Source organism: Piliocolobus tephrosceles, chromosome 7, assembly GCF_002776525.5.
Source record: "Piliocolobus tephrosceles isolate RC106 chromosome 7, ASM277652v3, whole genome shotgun sequence".
NCBI classification, from domain to species: domain Eukaryota; kingdom Metazoa; phylum Chordata; class Mammalia; order Primates; family Cercopithecidae; genus Piliocolobus; species Piliocolobus tephrosceles.
In genome coordinates this window covers 101,855,029-101,878,457 of record NC_045440.1, presented here as the reverse complement: position 1 = coordinate 101,878,457, position 23,429 = coordinate 101,855,029, and the positions used below count along the sequence as shown (strand labels likewise).

General features: G+C 38.2%; 1 protein-coding gene across 1 annotated transcript in view; it reads right to left on the bottom strand.

Moving 5' to 3' along the window:
• Window positions 1-23,429, bottom strand: part of LOC111520902 (vacuolar protein sorting-associated protein 13B) — an 883,038-nt gene that overhangs the window by 105,374 nt on the left and 754,235 nt on the right. The window contains exons 40-42 of the mRNA XM_026454936.2: window positions 12,955-13,151; window positions 2,310-2,491; window positions 235-584 (exon numbers count right to left, since the gene is read on the bottom strand). Of these exons, the coding sequence (XP_026310721.1) occupies window positions 235-584; window positions 2,310-2,491; window positions 12,955-13,151 (729 nt within the window). The remainder of the gene's footprint in view (window positions 1-234; window positions 585-2,309; window positions 2,492-12,954; window positions 13,152-23,429) is intronic.

Here is a 23,429-nt window from a genome sequence, read left to right as displayed (position 1 = left end):
AATGTGGGCATGATCTCCAATGCATGTGTAGAGAACCCATATTCTCCAGTGTTTCCAAAATAACATGTATCACTTTGCCAAAACAGAGAAGGCCTCAAGTATAATGGTGTCCATCAAATTCTTCATTCTCTCACATTTTTGTTTGTGTTTAACTTATTATCAGAAGTGATAGCATACAGAACCTAATAAAAGATCTATGTGACTAAATTGTAAACTGTTATGGAATGTGCATACCTGTTGCCAAGCTTGTATTGCAGTGTTTAGAGAATGGACTACATGCTGTCCAACGTTTACAAATACAGAATCAACTATCACGGTGCAGTCAAGCAGCTTTTCTACTACATCGCTGGAAACTGCTATCTGCCCGAAGATGCTGAACGGTTTCACCACACTTTGCATAGTGACATTTCTGCACTCTAGAAGTTTACAGTCTGCTTGAGCTGAGAACTGGATCTCCTGACAGACAGAACCATTATTCCACTGTCGAAGATATATGTGTGGTTCTCTGAAGGAAACAATCATGTATTCTAGTTCAGATGGCATATTTCTATCAGAAACAAATGGCTGTAGGTACTGTGGTGCAGCTGTTGAGAAAACAAACAAGAAAGACAGCAATTAAGATGAGCCAATACTTTGTGAAAATAATGGGTGAAATGACATTCAAACTATTCACTTTTTGATTATTGAAATTAGTTTTAGGTGTTTAATAAATTCAAATTATTTCTTGAAGATATTATAATCTTTGGATTCCCATTTGATATCTGAAAACAAAACTGTTTTGTTCAATCAGGCCTCTTAAATATATATTGTCCAAAAGTTACTTTCACAAAAAATTGATCACAGAAGCAAATAAATAAACTGAAAAGCAGGTATCCATCTAAAGAGAATTTTATAGAACTGCTCTGTATCTATCAATTGAATCTCAAAAACCAAAACAAACATATGACTCAAAGAGAGTTAGAGAAAGCAGGTTAAACTCCATTTTTGCTGAAAAGGCAAGATGCTTAACAGCAGCTATGTTTTTTTTTTTTTTTTTTGAGACGGAGTCTTGCTCTGTCGCCCAGGCTGGAGTGCAGTGGTGTGATCTTGGCTCATTGCAACCTCTGCCTCCCGGGTTCAAGTGATTCTCCTGCTTCAGCCTCCCTAGTAGCTGAGATTACAGGCACGTGCCACCATGCCTGGCTCATTTTTTTGTATTTTTAGTAGAGACAAGGTCTCGATCTCCTGACATCATGATCCACCCGCCTCGGCCTCCCAAAGTGTTGGGATTACAGGCGTGAGTCACCATGCCCGGCCAGCTATGTTTGGTTTTAATCTGATTTTCTCCTCCTCCCTTCATTACATGTAGGTTAAAAACCTAATACATGAATCAAAATGTATCACCTAGAAAAGGTTTGGTACAGAACATAAAGATTGAGAAATAATTGTTCAAATAACATTAGTAAACTTATAAAAGGCCACTTTTGGTGTGTGGGAAAATTTAAACTTCCTTCTAAACTTGTAAACATGGTACCCCTTTAAATTAATTTGAGATTGTGCCTATCTTTTGTGGAAGGTGCTCATGCTTTTGAAATCAGGCAATACCAAGTATTTTTGGAATCTATTTGCTACTAATATAATGACTCAGGATGCTGAACAAGAACAGACATATTTCTTTCAAAGAGATCTGATATGGTTTGGTTGTGTCCCCACACAAATCTCATCTTGAATTCCCACATGTTGTGAGAAGGACCCGGTGGGAGACAATTGAATCAGTGGGGCACGTCTTTCCTGCACTGTTCTCCTGATAGTGAGTAAGTCTCACGAGATCTGATGGTTATATAAAAACTGGAGTTTCCCTGCACAAGCTCTCTTTGCCTGCTGCCATCCATGTAAGACATGACCTGCTCCTCCTTGCCTTCCACCCTGATTGTGAGGTCTCCTCAGCCATGTGGAACTGTAAATCCATTAAATTTCTTTTTCTTCCAAATCTCATGTATGTCTTTATCAGCAGCGTGAAAAATGAACTAATATAAGATCATAATTGGAATTATAGTAAAACTAACTTCCTTGAAAAATTCTCATTAGGTAGCATTCAAAAACATGTCAGCTCAATACCACTGACAATTTATATAATAGGTTCATAAGCTGGTTCAGAAGTAAAGGTTATGCCTGTGTTGCCAAGTCAACCCCAGGATAACTTTGCCACTGCTCGCTTTATACTTCCTGAAGATACGTTATCTAAGACTGATGACTTCTGTTCTGAAAACACTCAAGAGAAAATGTTAAGTATTAAATGGATGTTATTCTGATGCTAAAGAAAAGAGTACCTGTGCCTAGTTGGTCAAGGTGATGACAAAGATGAAATTCCAGGTGAGCAAACTGGAAGGAAATGCAAAGGGATGGGACAAACCATGGGGTAAAGCAGGAGTCAACTCTGGTACAGGCAGCCAAGGCTGTTGGAGTCACAAGTGGATCACAAGTGCTTTGAGAACCAGACTCACTTGTAGAGCTATGGGAAAGAAGTGATAAAAGAAGTTCAATAACCAAAATTGCCCAATATTACATGAGTGAAATGTCTTTTTATAAGGATTTCTAAAACTAATACTGAAAATTCTATAGTCAATATTTTATCAAATCTTCTGTATTTTCTCAAGTAAATTAGTTATTTTTAAAAACTAAGTTCGTTTTTGGCCGGGTGCAGTGGCTCATGCTTGTTATCCTTGTACTTTGGGAGGCCGAGGTTGCAGGATCACTTCAGCTCAGGAGTTCGAGACCAGCCTGGGTAACACAGTGAGACCTCATCTCTACAGAAAATTAGCTGGATGTGGTGGTATGCACCTGCAGTCCCAGCTACTCGGTGGTTGAGGTGGGAGAATTGCTTAAGCACAGCAGGTCAAGGCTGTCATGCACTACATTCTAGCCTGGAATCATGTTGATTATTCTCTATGAATTCTTCACAGAAAACTTTCAAAGGATTCCTCAAATGCCAACTCATGCTGATCTATCTCCAAATCAATTTGCTTCCATCCACATCTCACAAAACTTATGGGCCATTCGTTCTGTTATTAAGATCAATGCAGTTCAGATTGTGACTCTGCCACTCAAAAACACAATGCTTCAGTGTCACCATAAGTATTTCCCTTTTTTTTTTTTTTTTTTTTTTTTTTTTTTTTGTGAGACGGAATCTCACTTTGTCGCCCAGGCTGGAGTGCAGTGGCGCGATCTAGGCTCACTGCAAGCTCTGCCTTCCAGATTCACAGCATTCTCCTGCCTCAGCATCCTGAGTAGCTGGGACTAAAGGCACCCGCCACCACTCCTAGCTAATTTTTTGTATTTTTAGTAGAGACGGGGTTTCACCATATTAGTCAGGATGGTCTCGGTCTCCCGACCTCATGATCCGCCCGCCTCGGCCTCCCAAAGTGCTGGGATTACAGGCGTGAGCCACCGCGCCTGGCCAAATATTTCACTTTTGTTTTACTTCTCCAGATTGTCCATACCCATATTCCCACAGGGATCAGTCAATATTCTTCATTAAGCACTCACTCCCTACTGTAATGGATGCCATAAAAGTTATGACCTTGTCCAGAAGAATTAGGGTCCCATGGACAATTACAATGCATGGGTCCTCTCTTGCCCATCCTCTTAACACTATTTTATACAAGTTAAATCTTTATTTTTTTTTTTGAGACGGAGTCTCGTTTTGTTGTCCAGGCCAGGCTGGAGTGCAGTGGCACGATATTGTCTCACTGCAACCTCTGCCTCCCAGGTTCAAGTGATTCTCCTGCCTCAGCCTCCCGAGTAGCTGGGATTGCAGGCGCCTGCCACCACGCCCAGCTAAGTTTTGTATTTTTAGTAGAGATGGGGTTTCACCATGTTGATCAGGCTGGTCTCGAACTCCTGACCTCAATTGATCCACCTACCTTGGCCTCCCAAAGTGCTGGGGTTACAGGCGTGAGCCACAACTCCCAGCTTATATGAGTTAAATCTGATTAAAACGAATTAAATCTGATTAAAAGTGAATAGTGAAGGTATCCATAGAAGGGAAGATGTCTGCACATGGTGGCTGCTGCTCTGCTGCTGTGCACAGGAAGCATGCTGCCTAGATTGCATTAATACTAACAGGAGCACAAAACCTGGGAATTTGGGATTGTTGGAGGAGAATAACAATCCTGTTAATTGTGGATCACTGAATTGATGTTGTCCTGTTAACTGTAGATCACTGAATCGATGTTGCCCTTTCCCCACTACTCACTGTCTTTCACTCCCTTCTTTTCATGCTGAAATATGCTCTGTAGCTATCACAGCCTGGCTCCCAAATCCATGAGGAGCCTAAGGACAAGCAATGTGATTTACAGTGTCCTAGGAAGAACTGTGACGGGAAACACTAAAGAAAGAAATCCTTGATTTTCAAAGAACTCACAGTCTAACTGGTGATACTCAGTACATAGACATTTACAAAAATTACCAAACAGAACCAACCCCCAGGAATAGGCAAGCGGGAAGTGCTGCCAGAGTGGAAACACAAGAGGAACTTAATGGCATGGGTGAATCATGTGGGATTTTCAGAGGTGTGAATCTTCCATTGGGTTTTGAAAGAGGTTGTGAAACAGGCTGGTGAAAATGAAAGCTAGGAGCATTCCAACATGTTTACTGAGTTGTTTAACCTCAAAGAGTTTAGTTTTGTGGTGTAAGCATTTACTGCAATGCTAGTAAATCTCCATTGCAGACAAAGAAAACAGACTTTGGAGCACTAGGTTATTGACTATGCACAAAAAAACAGCTAAGTATATTCTTAAAACATCTATAATGAGCACAGTAATCCAAGTAACTTTCTAGGAATTTGTAGAGTTAACAAAATATTTCATTGGCAAGATAAAATTAAAACTTGTATTTATTCAGAAAGAGGAAGATATATTAGTTGTACATGTGTTTTACGCATTTGAACTCTTTCCCTTGTACTACTCATGTAAGTTTTTAGAAATAGTGCACAATATTAGTCAAAATATTACTAAAAATCCAGGCAAGAGTTCTATGGGACCAGTTTTTAAAAATGGGTACACAGTTTGAGGGGTTTATCTGAAGCATTTTTCTGGCCAATTACAGTTTTTGACACTCTGATATTTTCCAAGACTTATTTTTCTATCTCCTGAGAGTGGCAAATATTATAATATATTGCAAAAGTTTGCTAAAACATCATGAGTATCTAATACAATCTTTACTTGTAACAAATTGGTTGATTCTTCACTTTTCCTAAATTAAATGCACAAAGCAATGGTAAGACATATTTTTAGGTATATACAGTAGCTCCTGAATCATAAAATCATACTCCAGTAAGCATTAGTGCTAGTATCACTACTCTAGTCAGCAATACTCCTTCAATCTTGAAATCCTGACTAAAATGGTTACTAGGTTAATCTGTATGCAAAAATCAAAACTTTTACTTAAAAACTGGAGTCAACAAAATCACACACTTCTTAAACACATAATGTGGTATATGTAATTTGAATATACTTTAACTCTATTTTACATTAGCACATTTATAGTTTTTTATATTCTTAACTTAAATCACCATTATATACTATAAAAGTAGCATGTATGTGTTTATCTTTTACCTAAGGATTAAAATGATCTAAGTACAATACGACTAAATAGTCATAAATATGAGTGATGATTCTGCTAGAGACTTGCAGTAGCTACATTTGTATAATTTCCCTAATTAGGTACAACAGTGGACTTTAATCTGATTCAGATCTCAAAAGGTCAAACATCAGATGTATAATAAGCAGAAAAAGAAAAGTAAAAAAATCTCACAACTTATAGTATTTGTATTTCAATACTTCCGCTTTTCCCAAAAGACTTTCAAAACAGGTCAAATTCATGGCCAATGGCAGTGTTCACAGAATTATCTGGTGCTCTTCACTTTTAACATGCTGGAAAATAGCTCCTAGAAGCAAGACCTCTCAAATAGTAATAAACACAATTCACGATTCAGTAATTTATTCAGAGGGTTATTTAAGTGTTATTTTAGAACAGTGGAAGCATTCTAGACAGTGAGAAGGATGGCAGGTGTCTTATTTATACCTTCATTTTAGCCAAAGAATTACTTGCCAACTGTCCTGAGTGACCTATAGAGGGGATCAATTATTTAAACAAGGAGTGTCCAGTACATCTAGATGTAGACTGATCCTATCTTAATGGCACTGTGGGGACCCAGGCACAATCCCTAAAGATCCAGCCCTGAATGTCACTTCTGTAAGGATCCCTTTATGGTAATAAAGATTTTATAATGTAGTATAATATAGCATAGAGATTAAGACGTGACTTGTTCCTCCTTGCTTTCCACCATGATTGTGAGATTAAGCAGAGAATGACCAAGGTAGGAGAACCCAGAATGAAATGTATACACTGCTATAATTTATATTGTAGTATTAGGCAAGTTATTTCACTTGGCTAAATCTCAGTATTTTTCACTTATAAAATGAGGACAGAAATTAGACCTACCTTTTTCAAATATTACATGAGTTACTGCATATAACACTACTTAGCATGATGTCTACCATTCGACTAAAAAAAATGATGAAAAAAATTCATTCTTCTTTTTCTTGTTGGCAAGACAAGGTACCATACTGGCTACATAGGTTAATGTTAATTGATTCTCTTTAGCTTCCTAAGAGAGATCTCACAACAGCATATTGGCATTCATCTCAATGGGGCACTGTCTCTCAACGTTGGTTCACATAAATTCTCCCCTACCCACTGCATGAACACTGCTCTGTCCATCCCAGGAGAGTGCTGAGTGGGTGAGAGAGGATGCAGGAGGACGTGTGTGCCTGTTGCACTGTGTTTCTTCCACTCCTTACAATGGTTGTTTTTCAAATGTCTTAACCCTAACTCAAAATAACGAGCACACTTTTATTGTAATCCAGTATACACATATAAAACAGGGGAAAAGGTTTTCTGAAAATATGACACACACTATTTTTTATTGTGATAATATATTAACATATATAGCATAAAATTTATCATTTTAACCATTTTAAAGTGTAAAGTTCAGTGACATTAAGTACATTCACATTGCTGTGCAACCATCACCACCATGCATCTCTAGAACTTTTTGATTTTCCCAAGCTGAAACTCCGTGTCCATTAAACCCTCACTCCCCATCCTTCCCTCCCCACAGCCCCTGGCAGCCACCACTATACCCTTTATGAATTTGACTACTCTTAGGATCTCATATAAGTAGAATCATATAATATTTGTCTTTTTCAAACTATTTTCTATTTTATGTTATTTAAAAAATTCCAGTTGTAACCAGCTATTTCATAATCCATGAATGTGCTCCAATTTGTAGTTTGAAAAATAACCTTAAATGAGCCTTCAGGTAAAACACTCCTTTAAATCTAACTTAAAAAAAAAAAAGGAAGAGTAATCTCCCAAGGTTCACAGAGTAGGCAACACGACATAGAGAGCTCATAAGTACCATCATCCAAGAACTCTGAGACCTGAGCAGCACCTGAGTACTTTAGGGACTGTGTATGCAAGAACGACTACATGGCAAAGGCCAATTCTCTGGAGGACTTCGTATACAGAGCTCAATCACCAACTAAAAGAAAATAGCAAAGGGCCTCAAAAGCAAACCTGGGGAAAAATGTAAGTATTCCTTCCACTCAAGGAAGAGAAGACAAGAACTCAGCTTTAGCCCTAGGGAAGGGTAAAGGAAAAAATTTTCTGGATAAATCCTGGATTATACAAGTGTGTAACTAGAAACACAGGTGACAAAGCAGTTCCAAACGTCAAGATTTATGTATAAATGGCTTATAACACTAAACGAATTACCCAAAAATCTAGATACATCTAAAAGCGCAGACCCAAGTAGCCAAATCAAGAGAAACAATATCTAGAAGGCCACTGTCACTTTTTGGGAGGAGAGAGTTCAACCAGCAGAGAGAAAAGAAATGATTCAGGGACTTATCCATCATTGCGCTTTCTCTGATTCCTCCACTGTCTATATATACAAGAATCAAGGCTTTGGGAAATGAAAAGGAGCTCTTCACACTCACACACTCATACACACACAGGCTGTGGATCACTGTCTCAAAGATTCCAAAATATGAGTGGACAGTGATTTCTTTAATGAGATCTTAAGGGAGTAGGAAGAAAAAAAAAATATATATATATATTAAAAAGCACATCCAAAGATGGAAGCACTCCATACAACTCACCAGAGGTTTAATTTTTATCACATGAAGAAAGAGCCATACACCCTTAAGCCATTTCTCTTTCCAAGATGCCTTCTGTCATAAGTCAGTGTTTTGGGGGTAGGAATAAAAAGTCCTTATAAGCAATCTGCTCTCACATGCTTTAATATTGTGAGAAGATGACCATGAAACATGGACAGGAAAGTACCAAAGTCTTGGCACAGATCAAGAATTTAACATTATCATCAAACAACGTATACAGAATTAACCAGACAGACATATTGAGATCTGCAGTTACTATTGTGTTATATGATAAATGTCTGTAATTTGTGTGACTTTCCATAGCCAAAATAAGTATTTCTGGAATTAGCTCTTTAGGGGTGAAGGTAAGAGGGAATAAATAAAGTAAAAAGTTCTTCTGATCCATCAGAAGACACCTGATTGATTTCAAACCCAGGGAACCTGCCAGTGTGGCCCAAGAGAGTAGGGCTCACGACTCCTTTTCCCTTTTCTTCCTCCCAGGGCTAGTCACCTGGTAAGAAGCTGCCAATTGCAAATAAGAGTGTGTGCTTGCTGGATGTCTTCTGTTTGCTCTCTTGACCCACCTTCTACCATTCCCCATCTTCTTCTTTGCCTCCAGAAGGGAGCTTTCTGGGCTGCACCAACAAGCTACTTTGTCCTCTGGCTTATCCTTGGATTCAGTCAGTGGGAGGTACCCACAAGGTGCCTTAGAAGGCAGAAGGGGAGTGAGGTAAGGGTATGTATTTTCCCGGTTCCTTTGTAGCCAGATCTCTGTACATTAGCTGTGTTCCTCTACTAAACATAGTTACAAACATCAACTCTGAGTTAGAGTTTTGATAATGGCTCTATCACTTGGCTTCTTTTGGCCTAAGATTGGGACAGTTTCCCAGGGTTCCTAGCCCACACTTTTGTAGTTCATTAAACTCTCCCCAGTCACCCAGTCTGAGTAGCCATCTGTTTCCTGTCAGAATCTGACTGATAAGAGGTTTACTTAGGCTTTGGAAACAGGCAATGGGTGTGGACAAATACATACGTGATGAGAGTAAGATAAACAGCTGAAATGGATAGCATGACCAGGGCTCCACAGGCTGCATCCCTTGCCTCTAGTCCAGTGTACAGCAAATAGAAGGGGAAGGCTTTCAAAGGTCAGTACTATAAAGGTCAACATTTAATTCAAATGCTCCCTCCCAAAAACCGTAATATGATCAAGCAAACCATTAGTGAAAGATATAGGAACCTAACTAATGACTCATTTTTTATTTTTTGAGACAAGGTCTCACTTTGTCACCCAGGCTAGAGTACAGTGGTGTGATCTCGGCTCCCTGCAACCTCTGCCTCCTGGGCTCAAGCAATCCTCCCACCTTGGCCTCCTGATCAGCTGGGACTACAGGCATGCACCGTTATGCTTGGCTAATTTTCACATTTTTTTTGTGGAGACAAAAGTCTCACTAATATTGCCCAGTCTGGTCTTGAACTCCTGGGCTCAAGCCATCTTCCTACCTCAGCCTCCCAAAGTCCAGGGACTATAGATGTTAGCCACTGAGCCCCGTCAATTATTGACTCTTTTTTGTCTTCAGTCATTTGCACCGGTGGCTCCCTGTCATCCATTGAACTGGTTAGTGCCTATTCATTCCTTAAAGTCTCAGTTTACAAATCAATCTCTCAACACCAAATAGCATAATGGTGATGGAGCCAGGCCTTAAACCTAGGTCTTCCACCTTGAAAGGTGTAATAGGCCGGGTGCGGTGGCTCACGCCTGTAATCCCAGCACTTTGGGAGGCCGAGGCAGGTGGATCACGAGGTCAGGTAATCGAGACCATTTTGGCTAACACAGTGAAATCCCATCTGTACTAAAAAAAAATACAAAAAAATTAGCCAAGCATGATGGCAGGCTCCTGTAATCCCAGCTACTCGGGAGGCTGAGGCAGGAGAATGGTGTGAACCTGGGAGGTGGAGCTTGCAGTAAGCCAAGATCGCGCCACTGCACTCCAGCCTGGGTGACAGAGCAAGACTTCGTCTCAAAAAAAAAAAAAAAAAAAGGTGGAATAGAGGTCTTCTATCTCTATTAAATGCTACCTCTATTTACATATTTAGAGTGATGCCATTACCACAGGAACATTAAAACTGCATCTCAAATTATAGGCAAGAGGCTCCTCTTTTTAAATTAGGCTTCATGGGATGTATTTTTGTGACCTTTCTTTCAGTAATGTCCAATAGTCTGATGTAAATCCTTCTCAGCACTGAGACCATCCTTTATAAGACAATCTCTAATAATAAAAGTACCAGGTTTTTGTCCAGATTTAGATTTCTCATGTGACAGAATATACTGAGGCTAACTGTAAAAGCTTTCTGTCTGCATGAAATATTGACATATTATCAAATCATTACTCTTTTCTTGCTAGAAATTGGATGAAACAAATATAATCCTTAATATTGTTTTATTATGTTGACTTTTAAACCAACTCTTCTAATTTAATTTCATTAATATCAATTTCTATCTGAAAAATGATTAATCTCAAACAATTTAAAGTGAGATCGATTGTGAAATATTAGGTAAGGTGAAAATCCCTGGTGAGGACAAAGATTTGTGATTACAATGTCAGACGCTTGGTGAAAAATTGCCTGAATTTGATTGTCTACCTAAATTTCTGTTTCCTAAAGGCTCCACATTTCTATACTGCTAAGCTTACCACAAAAATAATTTTTATAAATGTTTCAGATTCAGAGATATTAACATTCTCTACAATGCTTCTTTCGATGATGGAAATGCATTACTTCATAATTAGAATCAAGAAGTCATTTCTAACTTGATACTATTAATAAAACTCAGATTTAAAAAAATCAATTTAGTTATCCGTAGCTCTGTCTTCTGAGATTTCCTGGCATTTCTGAGATAACCTAAACTTAGAAAAGGCAATCTTTCCATCCATGAAATAATTCATCACAGGATGGGTGTTCTTTTTATTGCTGAACTATATGCAGGTAAAATTAAAACACTACTTCTAATATATTTTCAGTAATTCTATAATACTAACTAAACTGTTAGGAAAGTAAATATTTTTAAAGAGCCCAAATGACCTAGAACTAGAATATATGAAATATAAAACACAAAACATTATTATCAAGCATACAAAATAATCAATGAAAAAGACTATGAGGCTACAAACCAAAATGTTAACAGAAGTTATCTCCTTGTGATTATGGGCAGTATTGTTTTATTTTCCAAATGTTCTTCAGTCAACATATATTAATAAAAATAAATATTTCCAAAGAAAAAGTATTCACAATAATTTATAATAAAAAGTAGGAACTGGAATACAAAGTGGTGTGCTATGATTATAACCTTGTAAAAGCATGTACACATACGGGCAAAAATAACGGTAACAGAGAAAAGAAAAAACATTTGATTTGCAAGGTACTGGAATGGTGGATGGTTTTTTTTTCTGTTACTGTCAGAACGTTGTTTCCAGGGAAAGAAGAAGGTATTACATAAAAGGAATAAGATAACAACACTAAGCCAGCCCATCAGGAGAAGTGGCACGTAGGGCATCCACAGCAATGAACAGCATAGCCTCACAGTACATGTGATAGTATTTGATCCAAGAAAACTGTTCCACTGGTTGTGGTTTACTTTGTTTACTGTCTTTTATGGGGGCATGAGCAAAGGGGCTTAGCAGGTGTGCATAAGCTAGAAGTACTGAAGAATAGATTACTTAAGCTATTTTTCTCTACTGTAAATTAGTGGATGTGTTAAGTAGGCAAAAACTGAAATGAGGATAATCTGGTCTAGTGATTTTGTGTGTGTGTGTGTGACAGGGTCTCGCTTTGTCACCCAGGCTGGAGTGCAGTGGTGAGATCACGGCTCACTGCAGCCTCACCCTCTGGGGCTCAAGAGATCCCTTCCCCAACAGCTTCCCAAGTAGCTGGAACTACAGTTGTGTGCCACCACGGTCAGCTAGCTTTGTATTTTTTATAGAGGTGGGGTTTCACATTGCCCAGGCTGATCTCAAACTCATGGGCTCAAGCAGTCTACTCGCCTTGGCCTCTCAAAGTGCTGGGATTACAACTGTGAGCCACTTTGCCCAGCCAGTTCTAGGGATTCTTTATTGCCAATGAAGCTTTATAGGTAGATAAAACTTTATCTGTATAAAATCCTTTGGGTATGAGTTATTTTGGTTAGCTACACAAGTTTCTTAGTGTCTGGAGGCTTGTCGTTTTTCTTTTTTTTTGAGAGAGAGCTGGACTTTGTCGCCCAGGGGAGGCTTGTCTTTTAAAGTTTTAAAAAACCAATTAAGATGAAAATATTTCTAAAATTTACCTTTTAGAAGGAGACAATTCAATTTTTTAAAAACATTTCTTTTAATGCCCCAGGATAATCATTACTCATATTGATTATGATGTTATTAAGCTTCTGTTGAGGTGTGTGTATGACTGTATTCCTATTTTGAGGTTCAGGATGACTAGACTTTTTGTTTAAGTTTGCTTTTTTGCATTTTTTTCTTTTTTATATTTAAGGAACAGGTTCTTAGTGAGGGCTCACAGAGCTGTATTATGAGTAAAAACACAGGATTTTGAGTACACAGACTTTGAAACATCAGATTTTGTCTTTCTTTGTGGTTCTCATCTGTTGTTCAGACAGATGCAGCTGCTAGACAGCTGAGCTACAGTTAAGCGAGGGGTCACTAGATACGAAAAGATGACTTGACCATTGTTTCCCAGTGTAATACTATCATCTCATCTTTCACTGAATTACCTTTGGTCATCAGCTCCATTTTGACTGCTGTTCAAGACAATTCTCCAAAGATCTGAAGATACTAATGTCTTCTGGTCATTCACAAGATTGACATCTGGCAACTGCAGTTCACAAACTTTGCTTTCAGACAGACTAAATTCTCTAAATGCAACAAAAACCTTCTGGAGTTCATCCCAGTATTCCAAGCTACAAGGAACCTATGTTAAAATAAAAAAAAATTTAGAACTTGCAAATAGAAACTATGCTTTTATATTTGTTGAAATTCATATTAAACCTTTATAAAAGTTATAGCATTAAGACCTTTAGAGGAGAATAAGGTTATAAAAGACAGTAGTTTAGGATTTCTTTTCATATTATTATATATTCATCCTGTTTATTTTTAAAGAACAATTCAAGAATAATACATAAAAACAGCCAAAATTTTAAAAGTAATAATGGATAACAAATTCTGCAAGGTGTTAAATGTATTATAAACCCATAATAAGTAAAAGATAAGGCTAGTGTAGTAACATACAAATAGATTAAAAGAATACAATAGCAGAGAAAGGGCTAAGTACAGACAAAATCTTACTATGTAATGAAGGTGCCAGCCAGGCACAGTGGCTCGTGCCTGTAATCCCAGCACTTTGGGAGGCTGAGGCAGGCAGATCACCTGAAGTCAGGAGTTTGAGACCAGCCTGGCCAACATGGTGAAACCCCGTCTCTACTAAAAATACAAAAATTAGTTGGCTGGGTGGTGGCATGCACCTGTAATCCCAGCTACTGGGGGAAGCTGAGGCAGAGGAATTACTTGAACCCAGGAGGCAGAGGTTGAAGTGATCAGCGGTCACACCAGTGACTGCACTCCAGCCTGGGCAACAGAGCAAGACTGTGTCTCAAAAAAAAAAAAAAAAAAAAAAAAGGTAACGAAGGTGCCACATCAAATAAGTAGGAGAAAGATGGAAAATGAAGTTTGCAAGAACTGACTAGTCACTTGGTAAAACAAAGGGGGTCCCTACATCATTCTTTACACAAAAGTAAACTCCAAAATGATTAAAATTGCTGAAGGCTAAGAAGTGAAAGTGTAAGAGTGTAAGAGAAAAAAACATGCTAATATTTCAAAAATGTTATAATAGGGTAGACTTTTGTATGTATGGCATGAAACCCATGACAAAATCAAAATTAAAACAGTAAACTGGGATAAGACAGGTTACATTCGATGACAGGTGAAGGAATATTCATTCTGATGGGAGACAGCTCTTACAAATCAATGAGAAAATGATACATAATCACAGAGAAGACAATTTTACAAGTTCCTCAACTGTGCCAAATGTCTACTGCAAGCAGAACATCCCCCTGGGGGCGCTTCTGCATCATGCCTGTGGGACTTGGGAACAAGGGGAACCAATGAAAACATGGTGCTCATGCTGCTTGCCATGCCACAAGCAATAGAGTTCTTTGCTTCTGACCAGCAGTCTTATTCCTTCTGCCAGCACCCATGAAACACTAACAAGATAACTTACTAGCTTGCACTGGGTAAAATCCCAGACCCTCACAGCAATTAGATCACAGAAGAAAAAATATAACCAGCCAGTAAACACAAAAAGATAAAAAGATACTCAACTTCACCAATATGCAAAGAGATTCAAATTAAAACAATAATGTAATATTTTATTTACTAACCTTTCAGTTGAAGAAGACTGACAGGTCTAAGTACCGTACAAGCATGAGAAAAAACAACTTTTTTTTTTTTTTGAGAGAGACTTTTGCTTTTTCACCCAGGCTGGAGTGAAGTGGCACGATCTCGGCTCACTGCAACCTCCGCCCCCGGGTTCAAGCAATTCTTCTACCTCAGCCTCCTGAGTAGCTGGGATTACAGGCAGGTGCCATCACGCCTGGCTAATTTTTGTATTTTTAGTAGAGAAGGGGTTTCGCCATGTTGGCCAGGCTGGTCTCGAACTCCTGACCTCAGGTGATCCACCTGCTTCAACCTCCCAAAGTGCTAGGATTACAACCATGAGCCACCATGCTCAGCCAAAACTTTTTTTTTTTCCTAGGAAGTATGCTTCTAAGAATTTGTTTTACAGAGATTCCAAAGCAAGGAGTGTGTGCACACATATATACGTATATACACATGCGTGTGTATGTACTTCAGTACTATGTTTATTAATAAGAAAAGGTGAAACAAGTCGAATATCTGTCAATAGATTGGTTACATGTAACATGCAGATCTATAGAATGTATTTCTACACAACTGTTAAAATGAATAAAGAATATCTCTATGCCAAGCGTGGTGGCTCATGCCTGTAATCCCAGCACTTTTGGGAGGCCAAGGGGGTGGATCACCTGAGGTCAGGAGTTTGAGACCAGCCTGATCAACAAGGTGAGGAACCCTGTCTCTACTAAAAATACAAAAATTAGCTGAGTGTGGTGGCAGGTGCCTGTAGTCCCAGCTACTCAGGAGGCTGAGACAGGAGAATTGCTTAAACCCAGGAGGTGGAGGTTGCCGTGGGCCAAGATTGCGCCACTGCACTCCAGCCTGGGCAAAAAAAGAATATCTCTGTGTATTAACACAAAAGACATCTAGGACACATTAAAGTAGTTTGTTTAGGATAAGAACATGTGGGTTAATTCTATTTGTCTTGAAAAATAAAAGAGTGGCTCAGATGTATTTCCTTTTTTGGAAGCATTCCCTAATTACCATCCTCAGAACTGATCACTGCCTCTCTCTGTCATGTCTATACCTAGTACACTACTCTAACATAGGACTCACTATATTTTGTAATTACTTATTTATATGTTTGTCTCCTTTAGCAGACTCTAAGATCCTTGAGGGCAGAAATGGCACATGATTTAAAAAAATATTCCTAGCACCTAACACACTTTTGAGGACATAATGGGATCTCAAAAAAGCTTCTTTAATGAATAGATTGCTCCTTAACCTTTGTTTCCTAAGTAAGTAATTCTCAATCTTTTAACAGGAATAAATGTTGAAATAAACATTACCTCCTCCTATAATTAAGTTTCTTTTCTTTAAACAGTGACTTGAGCATCCATATATGATGAGATGCTGGAAGGAAGAGGGGAGAACAAAATGGATATGCAGAAGAGGGCAAATGTCATGAAATAGAAGCACACGTTCTGGTTAGTGCTAAGTGACATATCCATGGTATTACACTTTTAGCCACCATTTCTTGAAATTTTCTTTTTTCTTGTTTTCCATGACATAATTTTCTCTAACTTCTTTTCTCTGGGTTATTGTTCCTATATTTTCTCTCAGCCTGAAATACCTCTATACCCCTTACTTTCTCACTGTCTCATGTTTAAATCCTTTACATCAATCAATAACCAAATCGACCACCACCTATCTCAGCCTTTTCACCTCCCCCGATGGAAAAATCCTTTCCCTTTTCTGAACACAAATAATTTTTTAAAATGGAGATGTCTTTTACAGTGCTAATCACTGTATACTTTATGTTATAGTTATTTCTGTACATGACATCTTCTCTGGTGGACACATTCCTTGAGGGAATGATTTCCATTTGGCTAAGCTTTGAATTTTCACAGCACCTGGGAAAGTGAATACAGCAAATGTTCAAAAAGAATTGCTGAATAAATGAATGAATAATTCATGAATGAATGAATGAATGAATGTACACATACTGGGTGGTTCAAACCATCTCTGGCACATGAAAGATTCTCCACAAAGAAGTATAGAAGTTGAAAGCATGAACTTTGGATCAGATCTATTGGGATTCAAATCCTAGTTTCATTAACTTTTTCTTGGGAAAATTAATTTTTCTTTTTCTTTTCTGAGACAAGGTCTCACTCTGTTGCCCAAGCTGGGGTGAAGTGGCGTGATCACAGCTCACTGAAGCCTTGACCTCCCTGGCCCAAGCAATCCTCCCACTTCAGTCTCCCGAGTAGGTGGGACCACAGGCATGTGTCACCATGCCTGACTAATTTTTGTATTTTTTTGTAGAGACAGGGTCTCCCTGCGTTGCCCAGGCTAGTTTAGAACTTCTGGGCTCAAGCAATCCTCCTACTTTGGCCTCCCAAAGTGCTGGGATACTAGGTGTGACCCACTGTGCCAGTCCCAAATTAATTTTTCTAACACAAGTTCCCATATATGTAAAAAGGGGATGAGAATATAGCTACCCTCATGAATTTTCGTAAAGATTAAATGAGACAAAGCATTTTATTTAATACCACATGGTAAGATCTTAAGAAATGTTAGCCATTATTTACCCCTCTCATGCTCAAAGAACACTGTGGAAGCTTATATGTTGTTACTAGAATCAGGGAAGTTGTAAGAGTTCTGATTATCAGATTTCTTAATAATAGATTGGACTTCTGGCAAGAAAATAATAAATTATGGATCTGGATGTTCAGGAACACTGTACCCACAGTTCAATATTATTTTCTGCTACATACCTGTTAAGGTGTGGCCCTCCATATATGCTATGACTACAGAGATAAAGGAATATATCATTATACATCTTTGCTTAACTACTCTCTGGACTGCCAGTGAGTCTGCCCTGTGGTTTGACACTCATAACAACCAAGGGTGGAAGAGATATGGTAACTGGAGTATAAATCCCTACAGAGACATATAGAAATCTCAGTGGAGGCCAGTTGCAGTGGCTAATTCCTATAATTCCAGTATTTTGGGAAGTGGAGACAGGAGGATTGTTGGAGCCTAGGAGTTTGAAATCAGCCCGGGCAACTCGGTAAGACCCTGTCTCTACAGGAAAAAAAAAAAATTAGTTGGGCATGATGGCATGTTCTTGTGGTCCCAGTTACTTGGGAGGCTGAGGTGGGAGGACCACTTGACCCCAGGGGGTCGAGGCTGCAGTGAGCCATGACTGTGCTACGGCACCCAGCCTGGACAACAGATGGAGACCCTGTTTCAAAAAAAAAAAAAAAAAAAAAACAGAAAAAAAACACACGCAAGCAAACAAACAACAAAAACTCAGTGGACAGGGAAGGACAAATTAGTTGAGAAAAAGCATATTAATAATTTAACGATATAGTCACCTTGCTGTGCTATCAAATATGAGATCTTATTTATTCTATGTCTGTATCAAAACATTACATGTGTCCCATACCATAAATATATATGATTATGTACTCATACTAAAAATAAAAAATTAAAAAATGTGTTTATTATAAAATGTTGCATAAACACAAGTACAACAAAGAATATAAAACTGCCTATCATCCCCCCCAAAAGAAAAAGCATATTAATATACCTATTGTTTTTGGTAATTCAAACAATGGAACGTAAAGTTCAACATAATCTTTTTGGTGGAGAGGTTATACAGAAAATATGCAAAAAATACTTGTTTCTGGCATTGTCTCCTGAAATTCTGCATTCAAATAAATATATAACAGCTTATAAAAATTAGCTGGCACACTGGAAGGCAGAGTAGGACCTTAAGGAAAAAGCACCAGTAAGTTTGAAGTACAAGGTGAGGGTTGAAGTAGGTCCATAATAAAAGGCAGTCCAAGCCGGGAACTGCTGTGTGAAGCCATTAGGTAGCCTAGGGGCAATGAATGTGGCCTGTACCAACAGTGGGGCTTAGGAAAGGAGGAATTGTGGGAGCCTAAAATAAGAGATGTGGAAGAATGCCAAAGAAAAACTTTATTTAGTTCACAACTTGTGTGAGGCTGGCTCTGTAGTTACATACTTCAGCTGGAATATTCTCAGCTACTCTGAAAATTCAGAAAACAATAGATAACTACTATGGAGATACATACCAAAGTATGCCAGTTATGCGTCAGAATTTTCCTTTATGTGCCCTATTTTTTCTCTGTTAACAAAGGCATATTAATAAATTCACTCCAAATGAAACCTCTATTAAAAATTTAAATTGTATGCCTTTATACATTTATAAAAGTCACATACTTATTTTTTTTCCCATTATAAGAATATATAATCATCCTTCAGTATCCATAGGGGGTTGGTTCTGGGACTACCCACGGATACCAAAATCTATGAATGCTCAAGTCCCTGATATAAAATGGTGCAGTATTTGTATATAACCTATGTACATCCTCCCGTATACTTTAAATCATCTCCAGATTCCTCATGATACGTAATACAATGTAAATGCTATGCAAATAGTTGTTATACTGCATTGTTTAAGAAATAATGACAAGAAAAATAAGCCTGTAAATGAGCAGTAGTACAAACACAATTTTCTTTCCTTGAATATTTTTGATTGGTGGTTGCGTGAATACATGGATGTAGAACTGATGGATACAAAAGGCCAACTCTATTTGTCTTTAATACATTGAAGGAAAACCTAAAAACAACACTGACAATAATTAATATTTTAAAGATGATTTTATCCAAATATATACTGAACCATAAATTTACTTTTAAAAGCATATAGATATCATCTTTACATTATCTTATTTCTCCATCCTAAAAAAAAAAATGTCATTGATGTCACACTTTGGATAAAATCCTGGCCCTACCACTTAAATCACTGCTCTATGACCTTGGGCAACCTATTTAATGACTCTGAGTCTCAGTTCCCTCACTTGTAAACAAGGGTAATAAAACCTGTATTGTCAAATTAAGGATTTTTGGCTTTATTTTCTTTGAAGGGTTAAAAGCAAAGAAGTGATGTCAAATTCGTATTTTTCAAAGATTTTGGATACTATAGACAATGGATTAAAAAGAGGCAAGCGGCCAGGAGCAGTGGCTCATGCCTGTAATCCCAGCACTTCGGGAGGCCAAGGCAAGTGGATCACAAGGTCATGAGTTCAAGATTAGCCTTGCCAAGATGGTGAAAACCCCATCTCTACTAAAAATAAAACAAAATATTCAGGTGTGGTGGTGGGCATCTATAATCCCAGCTACTCGGGAGGCTGAGGCAGGAGAATTGCTTGAACCCGGGAAGCAGAGGTTGAAGTGAGCCGAGATCGTGCCACTGCACTGCAGCCTGGGTGACAGAGTGAGACTCCTTCTCAAAAAAAAAAAAAAAAAAAAAAAAGAAGAAAAAAAAAGGTAAGCATGGATGCAACAAGACCAATTAGGAGGTCTAAGCTAGAAATGTTGATAGCTGAGAGTATGGTTGGTGGCAACAGAGTGGTATGTAGGAGATTCTTGGGACATATCAATTAATAAGTCTTACTGATTGATTGGCTGAGAAGTGAGAGGGAAGTGTCAAGAATAACTCCCAGTTTCCTAGCCTGAGCAGCCATATGGATGCTGATGTCATTTACTGGAATGGGTAAGACTGATATGTAGTATGTGTGGGTAGAGCAGGAGAGATCAGAAGTTCATTTTTAGCCATTTTGAGTTGCAGGTACCAATGAGCCATCCCAGCAAAAATACTGAAGAAGGGGTTGGCAATTCTGGAGACTAGAAGAGGGAGTTAATTGTGCTGATACACAGCTACAGTTTATTCAGCACTAGCCTTTTGTCAGGAGGGTATAGTGGCAAAACAGAGGGCAATGAAGTTTGGGGTACTTATTTGTAAGAAGGTATTTTAAACGATAAACTAAGAACGCAAACTGGTTAAAAGAGGATATGAAAACAGTGAGCTGATGAAAAGAGGAAATCAGAGAACTACAGTTTAATGAATAGTTTAATGAATAACTGTAGTGGGGTTTATTGAATAAGCAGGGCAGAAAGCTATGAAAGACTGTGAGGGAGCTTGAAATGCTGGAATAATGATTTAGGAGTCACAGCAGTTGTGGATGATGACAAGATCCAGGGCTTGTGCGTGGGAATGAGTAGTTAAGTGGAGTGGAAAAGATTCCCAGAGATATGAGATCAAGGTAGGGTTTTGGCTGGGTCATTTATGGCAGTGAAGAAAAAGGCTGGCAGCCATGGGGTAAGGACTTGTGAGAATGGGAGAGAACAAACAAAAAGTTAGTAGATGGCAACAACAAAGAGGGATGAGGAGAATATAATTAGAGAGAATGAGAAGCAAGGGGACTTGACAAGAGGGTAGAAGAGTAAAGGCCAGTGGCATTGGTGAGCAATGAGAACACTTACCCTCCTGGCCTTGAGATAAAAAGGACGTGAGAGAATGAACAGCCTCCACATCAGAGGGTCGCAATGGTGAACTAGGTCCCAGGGGACAGCGAGATTTTATTCAAGGTAATGGCACAGAAGAAATGCTGGAAGAACAAGTGGAGGTTTAGTGGAGAGTTCACTCATCAAGGAGCAGATGATCCAGAGGGCAAAGTGGAAGGGCATGGAAGGCTGAGGAAGAGGGAGGTTGGTAAGAGTAGGTACCATATCTAGACAGGAAGAAATGCATCTTGTAGTTTGGATGGTGACTAGAAAAGAAGGAAGTGAAGCATGTGGTGGAACTGACATCTGATATAGGAGGAGTAGAGACAACGGCTGTGGTTCTAAAGGTAACCTACTACTACTTCTTGAGGCCTGGCTTACATGCCATGTGTTCTCAGATTAGTATTCTTAAAGATAACAATGCTATCTTCTTTAACAGTCTTTTACTCTAAAAAGATCTTGTTTAATATACTGGTATTTCCATTCAAATTATTTTGCATTCATGCCAATTTTTAACAAACTTTGCATTAACTTAACTCACTAATCCTCTCTTGTCTTTCAGTTAGAAGTTGACATTGTCCAACTAATCTCTAGGTTAGTGGTGACATAATTAAGCTAAAAACCTAATGTGATCATATTGTTCTTATAACTTCATATGGTAGCAATTAATTATTCTCAAGGAATAACTCTGGGCTCTATTTTGTGTGATCTATTTAAAATAACTTTATTATGTGCTTTTAGGTTTGAAAGAGATGACGTGAATGATCTTTAGTTACAATATCTATAACTAAGGATTTGTTATTAATGCCTGTACTGAATAACTTGAAGGAAAGATGACTATTCCAAGAGTTTGGTTGCCAAAAAAATAGTTTAGAAAGCCTGAATATCTAGTACTGAGTCATGGGAAGTGGGAACAAGTAAATTGGTTTCACTGGAAAACATTCCACATGTAACACATGGTACATTTCAAATGACTGTCAAGATTATATATTTTTTATTACATTTTGTTTTCCTATCCATTATTTGACAAGACCTAAAAAATTAGCCAGCCATACATAATAAACTGTACTCTAAGCATATGTGGTCTTTGCATATGAATATATCTTAGGTTGTATATCTGCCAGTTGGTAAGAGCATATGTATTTTTGCATTTAAAATGTTATTCCACAATTTGTTTCCATTTGATGGCTAATTTGGGAAGATTTGCATGTGTGTTGGCCATTTAAAAATATTTTTGGTACAAAGAATATTTTGGCACTTAATTTGTTTTTATTACTTAATAATAGTACTGCCAAGACTGTTAGCAGGGTTATGACTGCCCATCTGTCCTCATGGATTTCTTTGCGCCGGGGCTGCTGAAGCTGGGCCATCACCCCTTTCTCCACTCAGTCCCACTAAGCAACCTAGGCAAAAGATACAAAGGAAGTGTCTTTGCTGTATATATGTGCATAATAAAGAGTTGGTAAGTAGAGAGGGGAGATCTAGCAACTGATGTAGCCTAATAGAGTTGGTAGGTAGAGGGGAGAGATCTAGCAACTGATGTAGCCTATCAGTCAGCTTCAACTACGACAAAACAGGGTAGCTGATGGTATAAGGCTGGTTAGTGAGTACAAAGCCAGAGCTTCCATTCTAGACTTAGTTATTAGAGTTTGGTTACAGCAGAGGATACTGTCTTCATCACTCTTCACGACATATTTCCAGACTTCCCAGGGTGCCAAGTTGGGTAATTATAGCAGAAGAACAGCTATACCATCATCTGTGTTTTGATAGTAGCAGTTAGTGATGGCAGCTGTGGTAAAAGAAACTACCTTTTGAATAACCTTCTACAAGATACAAATTTACAGATTTTTCTTACATACTATTTTTGGGAGGAAAATATTATTCCCATTTTACAAATGAGTGAAATATGGCTCAGTGAAGTTAAGTAACCTACTCAAGATTACACATTTAGTAAGTGGTAAACTTTTTGGGTGTAAATCCTATGCTCTTTAATAATTTTTAGATTAAATAAGATAGACCCCATAATGTGTCATTTACAATTTCCAGTTCCACTTTCTTTAAAGTGGGTTCTTAGGAAGCAATAAACAGAGAATACATTTTGATTTTTGCCACTTATCCCAGTCATTTAGTTGCTTCATTTGGCAGGCTTTTTTTTTCTCATTAGTAGTCTTTTTATTTCAGCACTTTGAATATGTCATCTCACTGTCTTCTGGTTTCTATGGCTTTTGATGAGAAATCAGTAGTTAATTTTAGAGTATCCCGTGTAGTGATGAGTTACTTCTCTTTTGTTGCTTTCAATATTCTTTGTCTTTTGACAGTTTGTGTCTAGGTGTGGATATTTTTGAGTTTATTTAACGTAGAGTTCATTAAGTTTCTTAGATGTATAGATAAATGTTTGTCATTAAATTTGGGAAGTGTTCACCCATTATTCTTCAAATATTCTTTCTTCCCTTTTCTCTCC